This window comes from Suncus etruscus (assembly GCF_024139225.1).
Source record: "Suncus etruscus isolate mSunEtr1 chromosome X unlocalized genomic scaffold, mSunEtr1.pri.cur SUPER_X_unloc_1, whole genome shotgun sequence".
In the NCBI taxonomy this organism is placed as follows: domain Eukaryota; kingdom Metazoa; phylum Chordata; class Mammalia; order Eulipotyphla; family Soricidae; genus Suncus; species Suncus etruscus.
Window position 1 is genome coordinate 394,797 of NW_026060304.1, and position 23,627 is coordinate 418,423.

The following is a 23,627-nucleotide window of genomic DNA, read 5'->3' on the forward strand; positions in this document are numbered from 1 at the left end:
ATTGAATTGTGATTGTCTACATACCAGGAATTCACCAGAAAATTTGTAGTATAGCTGTAGGCACTAAATAGGACTTTGTATTTTGCAAGACTTAAAACTATTTATTTATTTTGATTTCGGGTCACATCCAGCAATGCTCAGTGGATTACTCCTGGCTCTATTCTCAGAAATCACTCCTGGCAGGCTCAAGGATTCTAGGAATCGAACCACCATCAGTCCTGGTTTGGCTACGTGCAAGGCAAACACCCTACCACTGTGCTATCTAGCCCCTCAACTCAAATTTATTCACATGTAATCTCTTTAAGCATATTCCTATCCTACCTCTATTGTTACAACTCCAAGTGAGGTACTTCTCATTGACATTAATTTCTTCCAGCTTATATGAAGTTACTAAAGATGAGCACCTTATGAATTCAAGTATCATTACATCTAAGGAGAAAAATTGTCTTTAGAAACCACAACAGTGTTATATGACTTCAGAGTGTCTTGTATGGAAAGGTCACTTAAGATCTTATGTCAAAAAGTTTCAGGATAGAGGTTGAAGCAATAGTACAGTGGGTAAGATGTTTGCTTTCCATGCAGCCACCCATATTAAATCCTCGTGAACCTAAATGGTCTTTCCCAGCCTCCACTCATACTAGCTGAGTGAAAATAATGGGAGTAACCCCTGAGCACTGAGATTTGACCCAAATAAAAAAACCCATAATTTTTGGAAATGAAGTTTGAATTTTGCAAGATATATGAATGTAAATGGTATGACAAAACATACTGCTTTGGGGCCAGAGGTATAGTACAGCATGCCATACTGATCTCCAAGCCTGCCAGGAGTTTTCCCAGAATACAATCAGGAGTATGTTCTTGGAACCTCCATTTCTGTCTCACAAATCTAACCAATCAAAATACCACCAATCTCTTTCAGAGAATGAAAGATTTTTCTTGCTTTATAAATAAAATAAGGAAAGCTAGGAGAATAGACTTTATTAGAAGATACAGCTGTGGTCCAGACAGCATCTAATCCAACCATAAACTTCTTCTTTTAACAGATCCAAAGCCAGAAATTCATCCATGTCCCTCCTGCTTTCTCACCTTCTCTAGTCAGAACTTCCTAAGTCGTCACATGAAACGTAGTCATCCCTCTCGTATTCTCTCAGGAACATCTACAAGAAAGCACCCTCAATCAGAGAATTTCTATCTACGTGACCAGAACCAATGTCAGCCACGGAATGATATACTTGAATGTCAAAAGCACAAAGAAAGTTCCGTACCTTTGTCGACAAATTTGAGGCTTAAAAGAATTTCAACAGCCTTTTCTAGATTATTTTGCAGTGAAATAGCAAGCTCTGATAAACAGATGGCATTGGAGGAAAAAACTAACCCAAGTCAGAAAGAAAATCCAAAGGATTCAGGTAAAGTAATTCTAGAGATAGGAATGCCAAGAATTTTAAGAGACAAGCATGTAAGGACTGGGCAGGGCTCCACAGATGAATCAGATCTCATGGCACAACAGGGGACACACAGTGTGGAGAAGCCTTATGTTCACAGGAAGTGTGGGCAAAGCTACAGTGTGAGGTCATATCTCATGGCACACCAAAGAGAGGATAAACCCCATGTTAGCAGGGAGTGTGGGCAAGGCTTCAGTGTGAGGTCAAGTCTCATCAAACACAAAAGCAAACACAAATGGGAGAAGGCCCATGTTTGCAGAGAGTGTGGGCGAGTCTTCAATTATAGGTCACATCTCATCAAACACCAGAGAACACACACAAGGGAGAAACCTCATGTTTGCAAGGAGTGTGGGCGAGGCTTCAGTGATATATCAAGTCTCATCAAACACAAGAGGATACACACAGGGGAGAAGCCCTATGTTTGTAGAGAGTGTGGGCGAGGCTTCAGTGTGAGTGTAAATCTCATCACACACCAGAGGATACACACTGGGGAGAAGCCCCATGTTTGCAGAGACTGTGGGCGAGGTTTCAGTCAGAAGTCAAATCTCATCAGACACCAGAGAACACACACAGGGGAAAAGCCCCATGTTTGCAAAGAGTGTGGGCGAGGCTTTAGTGATATATCAGGTCTCATCAATCACAATAGAACACACACAGGGATAAAGCCTTATGTTTGCAGAGAGTGTGGACGAGGCTTCAGTCAGACTTCACATCTCATCAGTCACCAGAGGACACACACAGGGGAGAAACCCCATGTTTGCAGTGAGTGTGGGCGAGGCTTCAGTGATGTATCAAGTCTCATCAAACACAAAAGAACACACACAGGGGAGAAGCCCCATGTTTGCAGAGACTGTGGGCGAGGCTTTGGTGAGAGTTCACATCTCATCAGACACCAGAGGACACACACAGGGGAGAAGCCCCATGTATGCGGTGAGTGTGGGCGACGCTTCAGTGATGTATCAAGTCTCATCAAACACAAGAGAACACACACCGGGGAGAAGCCCCATGTTTGCAGAGACTGTGGGCGAGGCTTCAGTGAGAGTTCAAATCTCATCAAACACCAGAGGATACACACAGGGGAAAAGCCCTATGTTTGCAGGGAGTGTGGGCGAGGTTTCAATCAGACATCACAACTCATCAGACATCAGAGGATACACACAGGGGAGAAACCGTATGTTTGCAGGGAGTGTGGGCGGGGCTTCAGTGATGTGTCAAATTTCATCAAACACAAGAGGACACACACAGGGTAGAGGCCCATGTTTGTTGAGTGTGTGGGCGAGTTTTCACTGTGAGTTCATATCTCATCAGACAGCAGAGGACACAGAGAAGTCCAATTTTTATAGAGAATGTGGTCGAGGCTCCAGCATGAGTTCAAATCTCCTGGCACACCAGAGAACACACAGGCAAGGCCCTACGTTTACAAGGAGTGTATGTGAGGCTTCAGTTATATGTCAAGTCTCATCAGTCACGAGAGGACACTTGGAAGAAGCCATTTTGCAGTGTTTGGGCAAGGTTTCAGTAGAGGTAACATCTCTTTAGAAACCAGAGGACACACTGGACAACCCCAATGTTTGAAGTGGATGAGGCTTCAGTGATATGTCACATCTCATCAGACACAGGATACACATGAGAGAGAAGCCCTATTTTTGTGTTGAGTGTGGGCAAGTTCCATCAGGTTTCACATCAAACACAAGTGGATACACTTGGAGGAATCCCTGAGTTTGAGGGACCGTGGGTGAGGATTCAGCACAAGTTCAAGTCTCAGAAGACATCAGAAGACATGGGGGAAGACTTATCTTTGTAGGAAGTGTCCACGAGGCTTCCGTTGGAGGTGACATTAAATGAGACACTAGAAGAAACACAATTTTGGAGCTCTGTGTTTGAAGCAGAGGTGACTAAAGAACAGTAAATAACATTGAAGCATCCACAGACAACAAATGCAGCCAACAAAACTCATACCCGAGGCAGTGGCCAGAGAAATGTGCTATTATCTAGCTATTTTTTTCTGTTCACTAATAAACATTGTCTTGATAGAATTCTGATCTCTTTATATTTTCTTCTTCCTTGAATCCAGCGGGGAATATTATGGATGAAAATGTTTGCCAAACTCTAAAGAGAATCATTCCGTGGTAAAGTATTGATAGCAGTCAGGTTAATTTACTAATTGATAGTTTGGCTCATGTAGAAAATCTCAGGTTTAAGATGAAGTCATAGAAACATCCAGATTTCCTTGGGTAAGTCCTTTTCTTTTGTGTATTTCTTTTGCTCTTTGGGCCACACCTGTTGACACTCTGGGATTACTCCTGGCTATGTGCTCAGAAATCGCCCCTGGCTTGGGGGGGGGAACCATGTGGGACACTGGGGGATTGAACTGCAGTTGTAGGTTAGCGCATGCAAGGCAGATGCCCTACTGCTTGTGCCATGGCTCCGGCCCCTCTTTTGTGTATTTGAATGCACTGATAACAATGCTCAGGTCTGACTCCTGATTTTGTAAGTAGATTTAAGTCTGGGTGGACCAAATGGGGTGCTAGATGTCAAAATACACCTTCAGCAGCTTCTGGATGCACTGGATACAGCAGATCCCTGGACTAGGGCTTGAGTAGATGGGAAGGATAGACCCTAAAGATGGTGGCACACAGAAGTTTCAGAGCAGAGTCACCCTCGCTGCAAAAAGCCCACCAAGTTAGGCCACATCAAATTGATCTAAGAACTGAGGGCATGGCCCTGTGTTACTCTGCAAGAGCCACAGTGTGACACTCCACATTGGAATTTGTCAGAGACCTGAGGGAGAGGCAGCTGTGCTGGGTGAGAAGATGACAGGAACTCTGATGATTCTGATCTTTCTCCTATAGAGTGATGGGGTTTGACACAGAATGTGTTCATAGTTTCAGGTTTAATTTGAATGGAAATACATTATATCTATCTTATCTTTTTCCTGATTACCAAGTGAAAGATTTTTTTAAAATTTCCCAACCTATTTTACATATTTATGCAAAATAACAACCACTTTTGTAAATTCTGGATCTGGGGTTCCCACATCCTGCAGAGAACAGTAGAACACAATGTACCAGACTCAATGTTTAGAACAAGAAAGGGGGGATAATTGTTAGATTACACCTTGTTTTACTCAAAACAAAGATCATCTCTGGTTTCTTTGTATTTGTTTACAATAGTGGTTCACCTAAACCAGGGGTCTCAAACTCAATTTACCTGAGGCCACAGGAGGCAAAGTCGGGGTGATCCTTGAGTGCAAAATCAGTAGTAAGCCTTGAATATTGGGGGTGTGTGACCCAAACAACTAAAACAAAACAAAACAAAAATTCCTCAAGAGCAGGCCCACAAAATGTTGTACAGAGGGCCGCAAACGTCCCTCGGGCCGCGAGTTTGAGACCCCTAACCTAAACCAAAGATCATCCCTGGTTCATTTGTATCTGTTTGCTTACAACTCGGTTTTACACCAAAACACAGACTGTTACATGTAAACCTGGGCAGGACTGGCTCCTTATAGTCTGACCTATCTGTTCATCATTTGTCTTTACTGCCCGGCCTGGGAGTGGTCTCCATACCCAATAAAAAGGCAGTTCTGGTAGGCAATTGTACCTTCATAGAGGTAGAAGATTGCAAGAATATCTGTGTTTCACCCTCAGTCTGGCTCTGATTGTTTCTTGCAGTAACTGCTTTAGAGTTGTTCACCTGGGGTTGGAGATATGGCGTGTGGGGTAGTTTTACAGAATACCATGTAGCTGTTAAGAAAAATGAAATCATGAAATTTGCTTATATGTGGAAGGAGGTGGCTAGTCTTATGCTGAGTGAAATGAGTCAGAGTGAGTAGAATAGACATAAAAGAATCTCACTAATTTGTGGGATATAAGGGGGGAAATAAGATAGTATGGCAAGAATAATAGAGATGAGGATTAGTAAAACCAGTCATTGGTAAGAAGCTTGCCACCACTTTGGAGCAGTACAGTTAGGGCACAAAAAGGACCACTTTTGTTGGTTTTTTTTTTTTGGGGGGGTCATACCTGGTAGCACTCGGGTTACTCCTGGCTCTGCACTGAGAAATCGCTCCTGGCAGGCTCTGGGGACCATGTGGGAATTCGGGATTTGAACCACCACCCTTCTGCATGCAGGGCAATTGCCCTACCTCCATGCTATCTCTCTGGCCCTAAAAGGGACCACTCTTGGGCCGGAGCAATGATATAGTGACAGGGCATTTGCCTTGATGCAGCCAACCCAAACAGACCCCAGTTTGATTCCTGGCATCCCATATGGTCCCCCCATGTCTGCCAGGAGCAATTTCTGAGTGCAGAGTCTGTAGTAACCCCTAATGCCACCGGTGTGACCCAAGAAAACAAAAATAAAATAATAAAAGAAGAGACCACTCTTTTGACACTATCAATCTGGAGAGTAATTATGTGCTAAAGTGAAATGAAGTTCTATGAGTAGTTCTCCCTCATTAACAGTAGTATAAATCAGTGTCTAAAATGGAAAAGAGAAAGAAAAGTCAATTGTCTGCCTAGAGGCAGATAGGCTGAGGTCAGGAGGGAAACTGGGCATAGTAGTGGTGAGAAATGGGCATTGAGGGTATGCACTGTATACCCAATCATGAACAACTTTGTAAGCAAGGTATTTGGGTAAAGTATTTAATAATATAGAGTATTAAAGTGTACACGTCCCTTGGATAACCCTACTGAACCTGGATACACCTTGTTCAACCTGGACACACCCTTAGAGATGATCCCTAGTGATGTGGGGTATAAAAGGAAAAAGTTAGGGGCCGGAGAAAAGCATGGAGGTAAGGCATTTGCCTTTCATGCAGAAGGTTAGTGGTTCGAATCCTGGCATCCCATATGGTCCACTGAGCCTGCGAGGAGCGATTTCTGAGCATAGAGCCTGGAGTTACCCCTGAGCACCACTGGGTGTGACCCAAAAACCAAAAAAAAAAAAAGGGAAAAGTTGTTTGATCATTGCAGGGTGGCTTAGGACTTAGGAGCACCAACTGGTCCACCGGGTACAAAGATAAATCATTGGAGATGCCTGCTTTGTAGCTATTCTTTGATCCCAGGCTCTCTCTGGCCACCTCTAGCTGGTGAATCCCCCATTCCCTCTCTGAAGCCCCTGGGCAATGGTGGCAGGCCTCAGACTCCAGGAAACATAAAAAGTATATTTGGTTTCTATTTCTCCTCTGAGTTTTGGGTAGATAGTTGCCATATGTTGGCATCTTGAGCAGACACAAAGCCACCACCCACAGCTGGACCTCACAGGCCCTTGATAGCCTTGTAGCACTGGGCCCAGGCAGCTTTGGGCTTCTCAGCCTGCAGCCCTGACAGCTTTGGGCCTCCCAGCCTGCAGCCCTGACAACTTTGGGCCTCTCAGCCTGCAGCCCTGGTAGCCTTGGAACTTTGCATGTAGGTATATTAAATGTAAATAAATTAGGGACCGGATGGGGCTAGAATGATTGCATGACCAGTAGAGAATTTGCTTTGCACATGACTAAATGGGTTGGTTATCCAGAAATACATAGTGTAGTTAAAACACTCAACAGCTAAAACAGCTGTTTCTCCAAAACAAAAACTTTGCCCTAGTCTCCTTCCTCCAAGCCTTTTGAAGAACCACTTAGGCTTAATTAAACATTGGATAAGAACAGGCGGTGGTTGGGTGGGGAGGAGGGAGATTTGGGACATTGGTGATGGGAATGTTGCACTGGTGATGACTGAAACCCAAATACAATCATGTATGTAATAAAGTTGGTTAAATAAAATTTAAAAAAATAAAAAAATTTAAATTAAAAATTATTTTATTTTATAATAAAAATTATTATTCATGCTCTAAAAAAAAGAACTTTCATCCTTTAACTCCATTTGCCCCACCAGGTGGATAGAGTCTGAAAAATAAAGATCAAAGGGGGAAGTTGGTGAGCGTTCAGTCCATAGTCTGGAAGCCCTCCAGACCATAAGCATTTCCTCATTTGTGTCTATCTTGGGTTTTTTTTTTTTAATTTTTAATTATGAGAACAAAGATGCAGAGAAAGAGGACAAAGTAAAGTTACAGTGGAAGGATAATCACCCATAAACAGAATTCTCAGAAGAAGTTCCCTTGCTGATATCTTAACTTTGAACTTTCAGCCAAAGAACATTAAGATAAATAAAACAGAATCCATGTACAATTACTTTGTCCCTTAAGGCAATCTAAAGCCACAAAACTTATGTAACTCCTTAGACATTAGAGGCATAGTGTTTTTTTAAATTTCCATTTACATGCATATTAGTTTAAGTTAACCTCAAAAGTTTAAGCTGGTTTTTTTAAGGATTAGAGTCAAAGGAGCACAGTAAAAACGGTGTTAGAGTGGCAATTGTTGTTTGCATAGGCCCACCAAAATATGAGGGGCATGGAAAGGAATAACCTTGGCCTAAATACAAAGAGACCCTACCCATGAAGTTTCCTGGCATAAGACCAACTCTAGGCTCCAGGCAAGCTAGATTGTCCAATCCAAGACATTGTCTGTAGTGCCAACACACTTTTATTTTTCACATAGTTTCTGTTGTTGGTATTATGTTTCTGTATTAAAGATCCTGGAATTTGCATATCCTACATTAAAGTCAGGATGTGGAGCATCCTCTAGTTTTACCTCACAATTAAAGGGCAATGCAGAGAGCCCTGTCCTGTAAGCATGTCGTTGTTGTTGTTAAGTCTTCTCAGTGTTAAGGGAAGTCTCTTGAGCAGGTCGATGTCTGAGCAGTGGTAGGGTCTTCCATGGTAGAGGATTGCTTCCAGGTGATGTTATAGACAAACTTGGATGTTTTGTGGATGGCTTCCCTGGTTCAGGGGTGAATGGAAAATGCCCATTCTTCTGAGGCCTGTGCCAGGTCGTTATGTTAATGTTCAGGGTGTAAGGTCCCTACAAGATTTGTGTGTTCCAATCTCTATTAGATAAGATCTTATTTGTATGTATAGTATTTTTCCATTTTAATGTGCCTATGCCAAGATGGAACAATGCCACGTGGTGTTATTGGCGCATATGGGGGCCATAAGAACAAGTCAAATAATCCTTATGACATGGTTCAATCAACAGCATTAAACTGGGGGACTCTGCCTTGCATGCAGAAGGACGGTGGTTTGAATGCTGGCATCCCATATGGTCCCCCGAGCCTGCCAGGAACAATTTCTAAGCATAGAGCCAGGAATAACCCCTGTGTGTTGCCAGGTGTGACCTAAAAATAATAATAATAATAATAATAATAATAATAATAATAATAATAATAATAATAAACCTCTTAACTTCCTTTTCTAAACTCAGATCAACAAAGGGAGAAATTGCTATGAGTATGTGGATGAAACAGATGGATCTTTGGCAAACTGGATGAGGGAAGACCAACAGGCACTACCTTCCAGAGAGAGGGCTTCCTCTTTTACAGTTCCAATTACTTTCTTCCTCATCGGATCTCCCTCAAAGGTCCTCTCGTATCCTTGCTTCTTTCAGTCCTCATTTGTCATCTCTGTGCAATATCCTTCACAAAATATTAGGGAGAAAGAGAGAGAATAAAAGATAAGATCTTTTCCAAATATAAATTTTTTTTTTTTTTTTTTTTTTGGTTTTTGGGTCACACCCGGTGACGCTCAGGGGTTACTCCTGGCTATTGCACTCAGAAGTCGCTCCTGGCTTGAGGGACCATATGGGACACCGGGGGATCGAACCGTGGTCCATCCAAGGCTAGCGCAGGCAAGGCAGGCACCTTACCTCTAGCGCCACCGCCCGGCCCCTCCAAATATAAATTTGGGAAAAATCTGTATATAAAAAAATCAAAAGCTTGGAGGGGCCAGGGTACAGCAGATGAGGTGCTTGTGTTGCAAGCATCCAGCCTGAGTTTGATCCCCAGATTCCCTAGGGTCCTTGATCCTACCAGAGTGATTCCTGAGTGCAGAGTCAGGAGTAACCCCTGAGCACTGTGGCATGGAAAGTTCAGGTGGGATGACAAAGAACAAATAGAATAAATACAAAATAAATACAATACATAAAATAAATACAAAAATACTCTACAATTCCCCCTTTTAAGTAAACAACAATAATAAAGAATGTAACAGTATGTATAACCTACAAACCCTAAGCAAAACCTTCATGAAATCAAAATGAAGATATAAAAACATTAATTACAATAATTAAAAAACATATAAAACCAAATATACTTCTACAAGCAATAGAAATTCAAAAGCTAAAATATCTCCCAAATGTAAAGAAAGGATTCCTACAAATAAAATGTTATGGACTAGGAAGAAAAAAGGAAGGACAAAAAAAAAATATGGGGAAGGGGCCGGGCGGTGGCGCTGGAGGTAAGGTGCCTGCCTTGCCTGCGCTAGCCTAGGACGGACCGCGGTTCGATCCCCCGGCGTCCCATATGGTCCCCCAAGAAGCCAGGAGCAACTTCTGAGCGCATAGCCAGGAGTAACCCCTGAGCGTCACAGGGTGTGGCCCAAAAACAAAAACAAAAACAAACAAAAAAACAAAAAAACAAAAAATGGGGAAGACAAAGTCAAGAAAAGGCAGGTATATATAAAACATGCAAAAAATTCAGCTGAATCAACAAAAAAGTGCCTTAAAATATAATAGCTGGCAAATTGTTTAGAAGAATATCTTTTTTTTTTGTTTGTTTTTTGGGCCACACCCGGTGACACTCAGGGGTTACTCCTGGCTGTGGGAAGCTGCATGGATCTAGAGCAAAATTGAAGTTTCTGAGACATTTTTCTCTCCTGTCTTTATGCGGTTTAGCATAAGCCAGAGCTCAAAGGAAATAGCTCACCACAAGAAATTGAAAAAACTTAGAAGTTTTCAACCAGATAGCTTGGAGAAGTGAGATAACATCTAAGACCCTAGCAACTATAGCCAGAACCAATTAGCTTTTAAGACATGTCCTGTTGAATTTTAACACCTTGGTATGCCCTCTTTAACACCTTGGTGGGCCCTCAGCTTACATGCAGGTTGGAACATTTTGTGGTGAAAAGCTTGACCTAGTTACTGCTAGTTTTCCCCCCTCCCCATTTTATGCTATTATGATACATAGAAATAATGTAGTTAAGATAAAGCAATAGAAATTTGTAACAGGTATTGCTAGCCCTATGCCTTATTTGGGTATTACCTTTGCCTCAGGCCTGATTGACAGGCTGAGCACGCCTCCCTTTATGCATTTTCTATATAAACAGTGTATATCCCAATAAATCTCGCTTTTGAACAGCATAAGTTGTCTTAAGCCTGTTTCTATTAACCTCTCACAGTTCTATTACAGCATAAGACCGGATCTGCTCGGGAAACCTGCGAATAACTAGCGACCCTTAACCAACCACTCCCGCAGGTCGGGGGTCCCCCTCCGGGGGTCGCACCTGGCTATGCTCTCAGAAGTCGCTCCTGGCTTGGGGGACCATATGGGACACCGGGGGATTGAACCGCAGTCCGTCCAAGGCTAGCACAGGCAAGGCAGGCACCTTACCTCTAGTGCCACTGCCCAACCCCAAAAGAATATCTTTAAAATCACAACAAGAAAAATATTTTTTAAAGCAGAGTCGAGTAAATCTGAAAGAGAATTTTATATACAATATGACCATGAAGTCCAATAATGCAAATATTGAACAGTAAATCCAATGTAGTCAGTCCTCTAAGATGAGCACTGTGAAGAGAGTCCACCTAAAAGTATGGTTCTGTCAAGATTATGATTATACCTCCATGTTATAGTGAAAAGTTAAAAATTGTTAAACGAGGGCCCGGAGAGATAGCACAGCGGTGTTTGCCTTGCAAGCAGCCGATCCAGGACCAAAGGTGGTTGGTTTAAATCCTGGTGTCCCATATGGTTCCCCGTGCCTGCCAGGAGCTATTTCTGAGCAAACAGCCAGGAGTAACCCCTGAGCACCACTGGGTGTAGCCCCCCAAAAAATTGTTAAACGAGGAAACTACGCCTGTCCAGTGGGGCCCGACTGTGAAAAATTGTGAGTGCTGCCTGTGTGTGTCTGTCTACTGTCCTCTTGTGTGAACCTCTTGGGAGTGCGCTGAAAGAGGCTCCAGCAGAGCACGGCCGCTCCACTTTGCTATGCGGCCTTGCGCTCTTTCTAAGGAAAGAACATCGCAACAAGAAGAAAAAATCACACTAAGAACTGTGCTGGATCACTGAAGCCCAGCATTTCTCTCCAGACTGTCTTCTCTGCTGCATGCTTGGGCCTAAGATTTGATCCTGTGTGAGGCTTTATCCACAGAGGACTCCCCTCCCTTGGAGGCAAGTCGACCCATCCAGAAAGGGTGGAGCCAGAGAAGTGTGGCTGCCTGCATCATTTAGCCAATGAATACCACCACAACATGTAGAAAAACCCACAATACAAGTGTGACAATGGGGAAAAAACACAGGCCAGCATCAGACATAGAGAATGAAGATGACAATTCTGATGACCAGATAATGACCAACCAACTAATCAACCTTTCAGATAAGGACTTTAGCAATATGGAAGATGCTCAACGGATTCAAAGAAACCATGGATAGAGTTGAACAGAACACTAATAAGAACCAAGAAAATATGAAGACAGAAATCACAAAACTCCAAACTGAAATAACATGTCAACTAACAGGTCTGAAAAACTCAGTAAACGAAGTGAATGACAAAATGGATAAGTTCTGGGGCAGAGTATCAGAAGCTGAGAATAGACTTGGTACTGTGGAAGATGAAATAAATAACAATTCCATACAGTGGGAGAGATTGGAAAAAAAACTTAAAGCAAATGAACACACAATGGAAAAATTAGTCAAAGAATGGGAACAGATGAAAATAGAAGTCTATGATAAGCTCAACAGAAACAACTTAAGAATCATTGGAGTCCCAGAGACCCAGGAAGAAAATTTCCAAGAAGAATCAACAGTCAAGAACATCATTAAAGAGAAACTTCCAGAGCTAAAGAATATATGTGATCAAATCCTGCATGCCCGAAGAGTACCAACCAAAAGAGACCCCAGAAAAACCACCCTAAGACACATCCTAGTCACAATGACGAATCCCACATATAGAGACAGAATTCTGAAAACAGCAAGATCGAAAAGGGAAATTACATTCAAGGGAGCATCCTTGAGATTTACAGCAGACCTGTCACCAGAAACACTCAAGGCCAGAAAGCAGTGGCGGAATATTGTGACAAGACTGAATGAAATGAATGCTTCACCTAGAATACTGTACCCAGCAAAACTCACTTTCCGGTTTGACGGAAGAATACATGGGTTCACAGACAAAAAACAGCTCAGAAACTTTACAGACTCAAAACCAGTCTTAAGAGAAAAACTGAAAGACCTAATTTAAGGACAAGACTGACCAAAAGACACACCAAATTTCGATATAAAGATGACATTAAATCCCAGGACAATTCTTTCTCTCAACGTCAATGGACTAAATGCACCAGTTAAGAGACACAGAGTGGCTAAATGGATCAAAAAACTCAATCCAACCTTCTGCTGCCTACAAGAACGCACCTGAATAGTCAGAAGAAACACAGACTCAAAATAAAAGGCTGGAGAAAAATTATCCAAGCAAACAACACCCATAAAAAGACTGGAGTGGCCATACTAATATCAGATAATGCAAACTTTATACTCAGGAATGTTGTAAGGGACAAAGATGGACATTTTATATTAATCAAGGGGTATGTAGAGCAGAAAGAACTTTATAATTCTGCATCCAAATGTTTTTTCTTTAAACAGTGCCATATTGTTCCTCCTGTGACAAGATAACCCAGCTGAAGTCACAGAATTTGGAAAGTTTGTGCAGACCTTCTGAGCAGGGCTGCACAAGTCATTGCCTCCTGTTTCCAAATTGCAAGACACACCTCCTCCTCATTCAAGCTTCAAAGAGAACACAACAACTGTTATTTCTTATAGAAATCCGTTTCTGGTCCTGGAGTGCTGGTTCTCTGTGTACTTCAACTGCTTTAAACATGATTGACCTCGGTTTGATACATAGCACCCCAATTTGTCCACTTTGTTATAATCTGAGCACGAAGCCAGGAGTAAGCCCAGAGCACTGATCTTGTGTGACACAGACACACAAGGAAATACATTCAAAAAGAAGGTCTTACTTCCCAGGATATCTGGACATTAACTTCCATGATTTTACCTTAAATCTGAGATGTTCTTCCTGGGACAAGCAATTTATTAATAAAGTAACCTAACTGTTCTCAATACTTTATCAACAACTGATTCTGTTTAGAATTGGGTAAGTTTCCTGTCCATTGTAATTCCTGCTGCTTTCAAGGTTGAAGGAAATACTAGAGATCAGAACTATATGAGTGCTGTCTTAATATAAATTAAATAGTCCTTGTGTTGGTGTGGGAATGGTGAGGCCTTTCTGGGCTTGACCCAGCTCCCGCAGCCCCTATGGTCTGGCGGGTCTGAAGGTAGGGTGAGGAAGATCACAAAGCAGTCAGATGAAGTTCCAGGAGGATCCCCCAAAACTGTCCATCTGGGCAGCGATGGAGGTGGATGGCATTTCCCTCTCATTGCCTGGCAACAGAGAAAGAAAAATGGCGGTTTGCGTGATGTCAAACTACTTCCGGCCGCCTTTTTAAAGGGCCAGGCTCTAGCTAGTCTCCAGTCATTTGCGAGTTGAAAGTTGGATTTTGTCCTTCTGGACTGGAATCAGGCGATGGAACTCTATTCCTAGGAGGAAACGGACTCAGTATAGAGCCAATGACCCCATGTGTGAAGGCCAGGGGGATTCCCACAAAGAACTGAAAAAATAATGCCCCTATTTGCCACTTAATTTCCCAACTAGGGCTGGAGCTAGAGGACATAAGGGATGGCTAATGTGTTGCAGGTGGCATATCAGGGTTCAATCCTAGGTTTCCCCTAGAGGCCCCGAGGCAGCCAGGAATGATTCCTGTCTGCAGAGCAGGAGAAACCCCTGAACACTGCCATCTGTGGCCCCCAATGAAAAAAATTAAAAATATCTCACTGGAGGGAGGGGGGCAATTTCTCACTGCAGCACATTCTTCTGAAACATCAATGAGTTTATTTTCTTTTTAATTTTTTTATATACTCTCTGAGTATCCAGCAGACCATGTTCATATCCACTCTTGCTTTGTGTTCACTAATCACGCTTGGTAAGCACTGTTTACAATAGCCATAATCTGGAAAATCTAATTACTGGAGATCAAATGAGTGAATAAAGAACTTTTTAGGAACATATTTACACTGGAATACCATGTAGCCGTTAGGAGAAATGAAATTTGCTATTCATAGGAATATATGAGAATATTGTGCTGAGTGAAATGAGTCAGAAAGAGTAGAATACACATAAAAGGATTCCACTCATTTGTGGGATATAAAGGGAAAATAAGATAGAATGGCAAGAATATCCAGACAATAGAGATGAGGATCAGGGAATGACAAGTCACAATCCCCAAAGCTAAAAGAGTGCTATTTTACTAGTGATGCATTCTCAATCTAAAGGAAGGCCTTTCCTGAGATGATAAGTTCACTACTGGCACCCAACTGAAAAGATCCCATTTCCCAAATATAACTTAAATTCGAGTATATCAGATGAGGAAAAAAAGATATGATGAACCAGCTACCTCTTCTAGAGACTCAGAGTCTGAGAATGGCTTAATAGAAATGTTCCCCTCATTCCTACATCGCTCACCCATAGAATACACCATAGAGTTAGTTTCAAGTAAAGATTATTGTTAAAATGCTTTTCATTCTATAAATGATCGATTTCACCATGGCCTCATCAACTTCACCTTTTCTTACCCTGCATTTGGAAGATAACTGTTTCTTTGTTTGTTTTGGATTTTGGACCACACCAGGTCACCTTGCTATATGAGTATATTGTTTCTAGAATCTTTTTGGTAGAGTCTTTGGGGTTTTCTAAGTAGAGTATCATCTCATCTGCAAACAATGAGAGCTTGACTTCTTCCTTTTCTATCTGGATTCCCTTGATATATTTTTCTTGCCTGATCGCTATAGCAAGAACTTCCAGTACTATGTTGAAGAGGAGAGCAGACAGCCTTGTCTTGTACCCGAATTTAAAGGAAAGGCTTTTAGTTTTTCTCCATTGAGGATAATATTTGCCATTAGCTTGTGGTAGATGGCTTCAACTAGATTGAGAAAGGTTCCTTCCATTCCCATCTTGCTGAGAGTTTTGATCAAGAATGGATGTTGGACCTTATCAAATGCTTTCTCTGCGTCTATTGATATGATCATGTGGTTTTTATTTTTTCTTCTTGTTGATGTTGTGTATGATGTTGATAGATTTACGGATGTTAAACCATCCTTGCATTCCTGGGATGAAACCTACTTGGTCGTGGTGTATGATCTTCTTGATGATGCATTGGATCCTATTTGTCAGGATTTTGTTGAAGATCTTTGCATCAGCATTCATCAGGAATATTGGTCTGTAATATTCTTTTTTGGTAGCATCTCTGTCTGGTTTTGGTATCAAGGTGATGTTGGCTTCATAAAAGCTGTTTGGGAGTGTTCCAGTTTTTTTCAATTTCATGGAAGAGCCTGGCTAGGATTGGTAGTAGCTCCTCTTGAAAGATTTGAAAAAATTAATTAGGAAATCAGTCTGGGCCTGGGCTTTTCTTTTTGGGCAGATGTTTGATTACAGTTCCAATTTCCTCTGTAGTGATGGGGGTGGTTAGATATGCTACATCCTCCTTACTTAAATGTGGAAGATTATAAGTGTCCAAGAATTTTTCCATTTCTTCTAGGTTCTCATGTTTAGTAGCATAAAGTTTCTCAAAGTAGTCTCTGATTACCCTTTGGATCTCTGCAATATCTGTTGTGATCTCCCCCTTTTCATTTCTAATATGGTTATCAGGTTTCTCTCTCTCTTTCTTTGTGAGTTTTGCCAATGGTCTATCAATCTTGTTTATTTTTTCAAAGAACCAACTTCTGCTTTCGTTGATCTTTGAGATTGTTTTTGGTTTTCCACTTCATTGATTTCTGCTTTCAGCTTTGTTATTTCCTTCTGTCTGCCTATTTTTGATTCCTTTTGTTGGTCATTTTCTAATTTTTTGAGCTGTGTCATTAAGTTATTCAGGTATGCCCCTTCTTTCTTCCTGATGTGTGCTTGTAGACCTATAAATTTTCCTCTCAGGACCGCTTTTGCTGTGTCCCATAGATTCTGGCAGTTTGTGTCTTCATTATCATTTGTTTCCAGGAAAGTTTTGATTTGATCTCGGACCCACTGGTTGTTCAGTAGCAGGGTGTTTAATTTCCCATTGTTAAAGTTTTTCTTCTGTGTGGCTTTGTAGTTCACATCTAATTTTAGAGCCTTGTGGTCAGCAAAGGTAGCCTGCAAGATTTCTATCCTCTTGATTTTATGGAGGTATGTTTTATGTGTCAGCATGTAGTCTATCCTGGAGAATGACCCATGTACATTGGAGAAGAATGTGTATCCAGTTTTTTTTGGATGGAGTGCCCTATATATATATATATATATATATATATATATATATATATATATATATATATATATATATATATATATGTATGTATCTAGTATCTATAGTAGTCCTCTTTCTTCCATTACTCTTTTCAGGGCTGGTATGTTTTTGTTGGGTTTCAGTCTGGTTGACCTATCAATTGTTGATAGGGCCGTGCTGAGGTCTCCCACAATTATTGTGTTATTATTGATTTCTTCTTTCAGATTTGTCAGTAATTGTATTAGATAATTTGCTGGTCTCTCATTGGGTGCATATATATTTAAGAGTCTGATTTCTTTCTGTTGCACATATCCCTTGATTAGTATACAGTGTCCATCTCTGTCCCTTACCACTTTTCTGAGTATAAAGTTGGTGTCATCAGATATTAATATGGCCACCCCAGCTTTTTTGAGGGTGTTGTTTGCTTGGATGATTTTCCTCCAGCCTTTGATTTTGAGTCTATATTTGTTCTGACTTCAAGCGTGTTTCTTGTAGGCAGCAGAAGGTTGGGTTCATCTTTTTGACCCATTTGCCACTCTGTGTCTTTTAATTGGTGAATTTAGTCCATTGACATTGCGGGAGTTGATTGTCATAGGATTTAATGTCATCTTTGTAGATAAGTTTGCTGTGTTTGTTGGTCTTTCTTGTCTTAGACCTGTCAATTTTTCCTTTAAGGCTGGTTTATCATCTGTGAAGTTTCTGAGCTGTTATTTATGCATGAAGCTATGTATTCTTTCTTCAAACCTGAACGTGAGTCAGGCTTGTGCAGTATTCCTGGTGAGGCATTCATTTCATTCATTCTTGTCACAATATCCCACTACTGTCCTCTGGCCTTGAGAGTTTCTTGTGACATATCTGCTGTAAGTCTTAGGGATGCTCCTTTGAATGTAATTTTCTTTTTAGATCTTGCTGCTTTCAGTATTCTATCTCTGTCTGTGGGATTTATCATTGTAACGAGGATGTGTCTTGGGGTGTTTTTCTTTGGGTCTCTCTCTCTCTCTTTTTTTGTTTTTTGTTTTTTTGTTTTTTGGGCCACACCCAGCGGTGCTCAGGGGTTACTCATGGCTGTCTGCTCAGAAATAGCTCCTGGCAGGCACGGGGGACCATATGGGACACCAGGATTCGAACTAATCACCTTTGGTCCTGGATTGGCTGCTTGCAAGGCAAATGCCGCTGTGCTATCTCTCCGGGCCCTCTTTGGGTCTCTTTTAGCTGGTACTCTTTGTGCATGCATGTAGTCACACGCATGTGGTTGCATGTAGTCTTTAACTCTGGGAGTATCTCTTTGATGATGTATTTGATAATTGATTATTCCTGGAAATCTCCTAGCTGGGCCTCTGGGACTCCGACGATTCTTATGTTGTTTCTGTTGAGTTTATCAAAGACTTCTATTTTCATCTGTTCTCATTCTTGAGTACTTTTTCCATTGCCTGTTTGTTTGTCTTAAGGTTATTTTCCAATTTCTTCTGTTGTGTTGAGTTTTTCTGCATCACATCTTCCAGTACTCCGATTCTCTCCTCAGCTGCTGTTACCCTGCTGGTGAGGCCATCCATTGAGGTTTTCAGTTGAGCTATTGTGTTTTTCAGATCTGTTATTTCAGTTTGGAGTTTTCTGATTTCTGTCTTTGTGTTCTGTTCAGATTGATCTATATTTCTTTGAGTTCTTCAAACATCTTCCATATTGCCATTTTAAGTTCCTTATCTGAGAGGTTAATCAGGTGGTTGGAATTTATTAGGTCATCCAAGCTTTCGTCTTCATTCTCTGTGCATTGTGTTTGCCTGCGAGGTTTCCACTTCGTCACGCTTGTAGTGTGGTTTATCCTGCGTGTTGTGGTGGGGTTCATTGGTTGGAAAGAGTGCGTGGCTGCAAAATGAAGCAAAGTGGCCACACTCTTCTGCTGCCTCTAGTTGACAGTTTTTTTTTGGGGGGGGGGGGTGCACTCCCTAGGCCTCTGAGGAGACCTTCAGGTATTCAGAAACACAGACAGGCACAGAAGTTTCCCTTGAAGTCCTCAGAGTGAACAAAGGCACAGCAGGGCAGAGTCTCTGCAGGCCAGAGAGCTGAGCTTATTGGATGGTGACCCCCACAGCCAGAGTTTACTCACTGGGCAGCTTTAAAATGCAGTTTTTTTGCGGGGGTGTGCTCCCTAGGCCTCTGAGGAGACCTTCAGGTATTCAGAAACACAGACAGGCACAGGAGAAGTTTCCCTCAAAGTCCTCAGAGTGAACAAAGGCACAGCAGGGCGAAGCCTCCGCAGGCCAGAGAGCTCAGCTAATCGGACGGCAACCCCCACAGCCAGAGTTTACTCACTCGGCAGCTTCAAAATACAGTTTTTTTGGGAGTGTACTCCCTAGGTCTCTGAGGAGACCTTTACGTATTCAGAAACACAGACAGGCACAGGAGAAGTTTCCTTTGAAGTACTCAGAGTCCAGACTTGGTATTTTGTAGTGTGCAGCCCTGCAGCTCTGGTAACCTTGGGCCTCTGCAGCCTTGAAGCAGCCAAGCAGCAGGCAGGCTGTCAGCTTATTGCAGTAACTTGATGAAGCCTGGTAACCTTGTAGATAACCTGAGTATCTGCAGCCTAAAAACAGTGTTTATTCTACAAAAGTCTACACCATTACTCAGATTTATAGCTCCATCCAACCAAACCTTAGTCCAGAGATCTGCTGCACCCAGTACATCCAGAAGCTGGTGAAGCTATATCTGAATACCTTGCAAATCTTCATGGATGACCCAGGTTTGCTCAGATCAGCCTGACTGCACCAGCTGCACTGGTAAGTGCATACATGTGGACAGAATCATAAATGGAAGGACTTTCTGACTAGGCCTAGTTCCCTTCTAAGTCAGGGAATGGGAATTTTACCCGTGTACACTGTGAGCAGAAAGAGCTTTCAGCATGTCTAGTCCATGCCATAGGCTATGCTCTCATGGCCATTTTAGTGAAGAGAACCATAGACTTATGATATTCTTTTTTTTTTTTTGAAGAGGAAATCATAACTCTATTCCACCGTGTACAGAAATGACCTCTCCTGTCAGTTTTACATCAAATTTGTTATTGGACCATTTGTGCACGCAACTCAGTGGCACTGAGCACAATGGCACTGCAGCGTGATCATCTCTGCTGTCTTCCACAGGTTTTCGTCTTCCAGAGCAGTTTAGTTTGTTCCTCAATAGCAAATCCGGTCCTCCCAGTCAGGCCCTAGCAACCCTCATTCTATTCCTAAAAGATCTTTTGGGTTGTTCTTTTACTGACTCAGTGATATCTCTTGCCAATTGGGGATGTTCTACACACTGGCCTGGTTACAGGAACCTGAGCTTATTGTGAGAGGTCAGCAGAAACAGAAAGCAGAGGAGACACTTCCGGAGAAGGGCTTCCAGCCTGGACCCTCAGCAGCCTTGCCACGGGTCTGCCTGATGCTTTCGCATCAAGAAGTTGATCTTGCGGGCCATCTCCATGTTGTAGATTCGCCGGCAGGTTTCATAGCTCTCCCGCTGCCGCCGGCGGCATGGCTTCTCATAGTAGCGCCGCCGCTTGATGCTCTCAGGGAGCCCGTCCATGGTGAGGATCCTGTTGAGGGTCCTGTAGGCGCCCTCCACGTTGCCCTCCTGCACCATGACGGTCCTGGCGAGGAACCTCAGGTGCTGCGCCATGGCGGGGCCGGCCTGGGGGACGCAGAGCAGGGCTGGTCAGGCCCGGGGAAGGAGCGGCGGACTCACTCCGCCCAGGGGGTCCCAGGCCTCGGCGGACCCCGACCCGCCGTGACCCGCGCCAGTCGGAGGCGCGCCCGTCAGGGAGGAGAGACCCGACGATGCCCCGGGCAAAATGGCCGCCGACTTATGATATTCTTCATTACAGGCATCTCAATATTTAATTCAGGAGACAGCAACTTATTTGCATATTCATAGGGAGACCACTCAAAGCTAAAATCTGATCTCACCTGATAAGAAGCTTCTGGTTCACTGTGGTTGATGCTCAAGGGTATGAGGATTAGTATTTTTAAGCTGAGACACCATTCCCTGTTCTTGCAGACAGTTACTCTCACTGAGAAACACAGTGACCTGACATGCTAATTATAGGAACATTTTTTGTTTTATTTTATTTGGGGGCCATACCCGGTCACTCTCAGAAGTTATTTCTGGCTCTGCACTCAGAAATTGCTGCTGGCAGTGTCGGGGAAACATATTAGATGCAAGGGATCGAACCAGGATCCGTCCTGGATCAGCTGTATGCAAGACAAATGCCATATCGCTGTGTTATCACTCTGGCCTTGACAGTAATCTTCTGAATCACAAGATTCTTGCACTTTCTTGGGGTCTTTTATTTGTTGTGTGATAATTTAAATTGGTGTGATTAATTTTTTTAGTGTGATTAAATTTTTGCTCCTTTTTTGAAGTGATTTTGCTTTCTCATAGGTGTTCACCTTTGGGAAAGGCCCAATGTCATTTACCAGGATTCAAGCAGCTTTCTCCCTCTTCACCAAGGCCACATATGCCCTTACATGGCTGGCAGTGCCATTGTACTCAATGCTGCTGAAGTTGCTGTGGTTGATGCGGCTGGCCACTGCATAGATGCACCTGTCCACAATGCTCATGCACAGGTATGCATGCTTCTGCTGCAGGAACTAGATCTGAAACCAACCATTGTACCTTAGGTTGTACTTGAGCGTGGGAACACCTGGTGAAAGCCTTCAAGTCAGCATTTGCTCAGATAAAGAGCAACTCCATAGAGAACAGCAGATGTTGGACTCCAATATCGGGTCTTCACGTGGAATTCTTGAACTTTTTTGTACCCTTTCAGTCATGTTCAAAATATTGCTGAGCCCCGCAATACCCTGGTTGGACATTTAGGGAGGTGGCAAAGAAGTTGGTGAAGTGGTTCCACTCTCTCAGATGGGATTTGGGTTCTTGGCCTGTTCACTGAGTACCATGAACAGGGTGGAGTAGTTGTCCCTGAAGCCCACCAAACACTGCATATCTCAGCGCAAGACTGTGTTTGGACTCTGAAGGCTCCGTTGCAGGCTCTTGTTTTTATGGTGTTTCACAGCAGACTGGGCTCATCTTGTTGCACAGACACTGGAGCACTTCACCATCCATCAGGGGAAAATTCAATGTCTTCAGGAGCTTTAGGGCCTAGTGCAGAAAGATCTAGTCTGCTTGCACCTGCTGTTGTGTGTAGTGGTCTGAAACTGAAGCCTCATGCCTTTTCCCCAAGGGCTTGGAGAGAAAAAGTTCTTGAAGCAAATGCAGATTTAGGAAATAATCCACACAGATTGGTGGGAATAAAACATCTTCAGGAAAGTTCCACCACCAATCTTTGACTGTTAGCAAGAGATACTAACAGGCAGTCAGCCCAGCTGTGGAAAATAATACTAAAACCTATTTCACCCAGATATGGGGTCTTTATTGGGAAGCAAAACTTTGGGGGTAGAGAACAGAGTAAGGGAACAATCCAAAATATGCTTCAATCCAAAAATGCTTAAATCCAATAAGTGACAAGCACTAGCAAAGATTAAAGTATCCTGAATAGAATATAAACCTATTTATTCCTACAGTGATAGACCAAGGCACCGTTGTATATCGTCTCAGAGGAAACCTCCACGTGGAGCTGCTGAGGAAGATTAGACTTTCTCCAGAGGGACCTGGTAGCACTTGTCAGTCAAATAAATCAGGAGGTTCTTGACTATGTAATTGTCGAGCTGCTCCATCCGGCAGCTGAGGTTACCATTGTGATTTACAATGGCATTTCTAGTTGGGTTTCAATATAAAATGTTAAACAAATCAAATTGTCCTGTGGTTCCATCTTTAGAAATTTCCAGAAATTGTGTGATAATGATTATCATGAATTTATTTGTTGTGTTAGTTTCCCAATAGAATAAATTATTTGTAACAGCTCAGGAAATCACGAGCTGGGTGCTATTTTAGACTTTTCTGTCTGAAAATGGAACATCCCAGATTTGATGGAAAGCCTCCCAAGCCTCTGAGCATACTCCTGCGTGATATCATGGGATGGTGTATGCTGAGTGCCCCCTGTTGCCCAGTGCCGCTCTGCAGGGAAGATCCTGCCTTGGTTCCCAAGCACTATCATTGTAGTATCCTCACAATCCTGAGGCATTGAAAAGCTGCCAGTCTGTGAGAGCTGTGAGCATTGGGACCTGACTTTAGAATGCTCCTTTAATCAAATATTTATTTTAAATTATAGTTTATAATAAATTGGCACAATCATATTAACAAAATAGTTTTGATGTTATATGTTTGCCCCTACTTAAATGTTCCCAAGACATTAAATCACTTTCTTGATGCAACCTCTAATCAACTCCTAATTTGGATTCCTTTTATTCCCTTCTCTTGCCTGATTGTTATTGCTAGGACTTCTAAAACTATGTTGAATGAGAGTGGAGACAGTGGACAGCCTTGCCTAGTGCCTGATATTAGTGGAAAGGCTTTTATAGTTAAGGATAATATTGGCTGTGCGCTTTTTATAGCTAGCTGCAACTATCTTGAGGAAGGTTTCTTCTGACCCTATTTTGATAAGTGTTTTCATCATGAATGGGTGTTAAATCTTGTAAAATACCTTCTCTGTATCGATTGATATGATCATGTGGTTTTTGTCTTTCATTTTGTTGATGTGCTGTGTAATGTTGATTGATTTGCATATGTTGAATCATCCTTGCATTCCTGGAATGAAACCCACTTGATCATGCTGTATAATCTTTTTGATGTGTTGTTGAATTTGGATTGAT

At 42.4% G+C, this 23,627-nt stretch overlaps 4 protein-coding genes across 6 annotated transcripts in view; 1 reads left to right on the forward strand and 3 right to left on the reverse strand.

The window, feature by feature from the left end:
• LOC126000517 (28S ribosomal protein S21, mitochondrial-like) overlaps nucleotides 1-20,551 on the reverse strand; it is a 390,936-nt gene extending 370,385 nt beyond the window's left edge. Inside the window, exon 1 of the mRNA XM_049767772.1 lies at nucleotides 20,194-20,551. Coding sequence (XP_049623729.1) covers nucleotides 20,275-20,538 — 264 coding nt within the window. The 5' untranslated portion in view covers nucleotides 20,539-20,551 and the 3' untranslated portion in view covers nucleotides 20,194-20,274. The remainder of the gene's footprint in view (nucleotides 1-20,193) is intronic.
• Nucleotides 1-23,627, reverse strand: part of LOC126000509 (histone-lysine N-methyltransferase PRDM9-like) — a 770,602-nt gene that overhangs the window by 255,735 nt on the left and 491,240 nt on the right. The gene's annotated exons all lie outside the window — the stretch shown is intronic.
• LOC126000518 (histone-lysine N-methyltransferase PRDM9-like) overlaps nucleotides 1-23,627 on the reverse strand; it is a 322,719-nt gene that overhangs the window by 195,159 nt on the left and 103,933 nt on the right. The window lies entirely within an intron of this gene.
• LOC126000506 (histone-lysine N-methyltransferase PRDM9-like) overlaps nucleotides 1-23,627 on the forward strand; it is a 160,501-nt gene that overhangs the window by 94,423 nt on the left and 42,451 nt on the right. The window contains exon 9 of one of the 2 annotated variants that reach the window (XM_049767756.1): nucleotides 1,044-2,555. In XM_049767756.1, the coding sequence (XP_049623713.1) occupies nucleotides 1,044-2,555 (1,512 nt within the window). Of the gene's footprint in view, nucleotides 1-1,043; nucleotides 3,479-23,627 lie in introns of those variants that run through there. The other variant, XM_049767755.1, reaches the window with a different exon arrangement.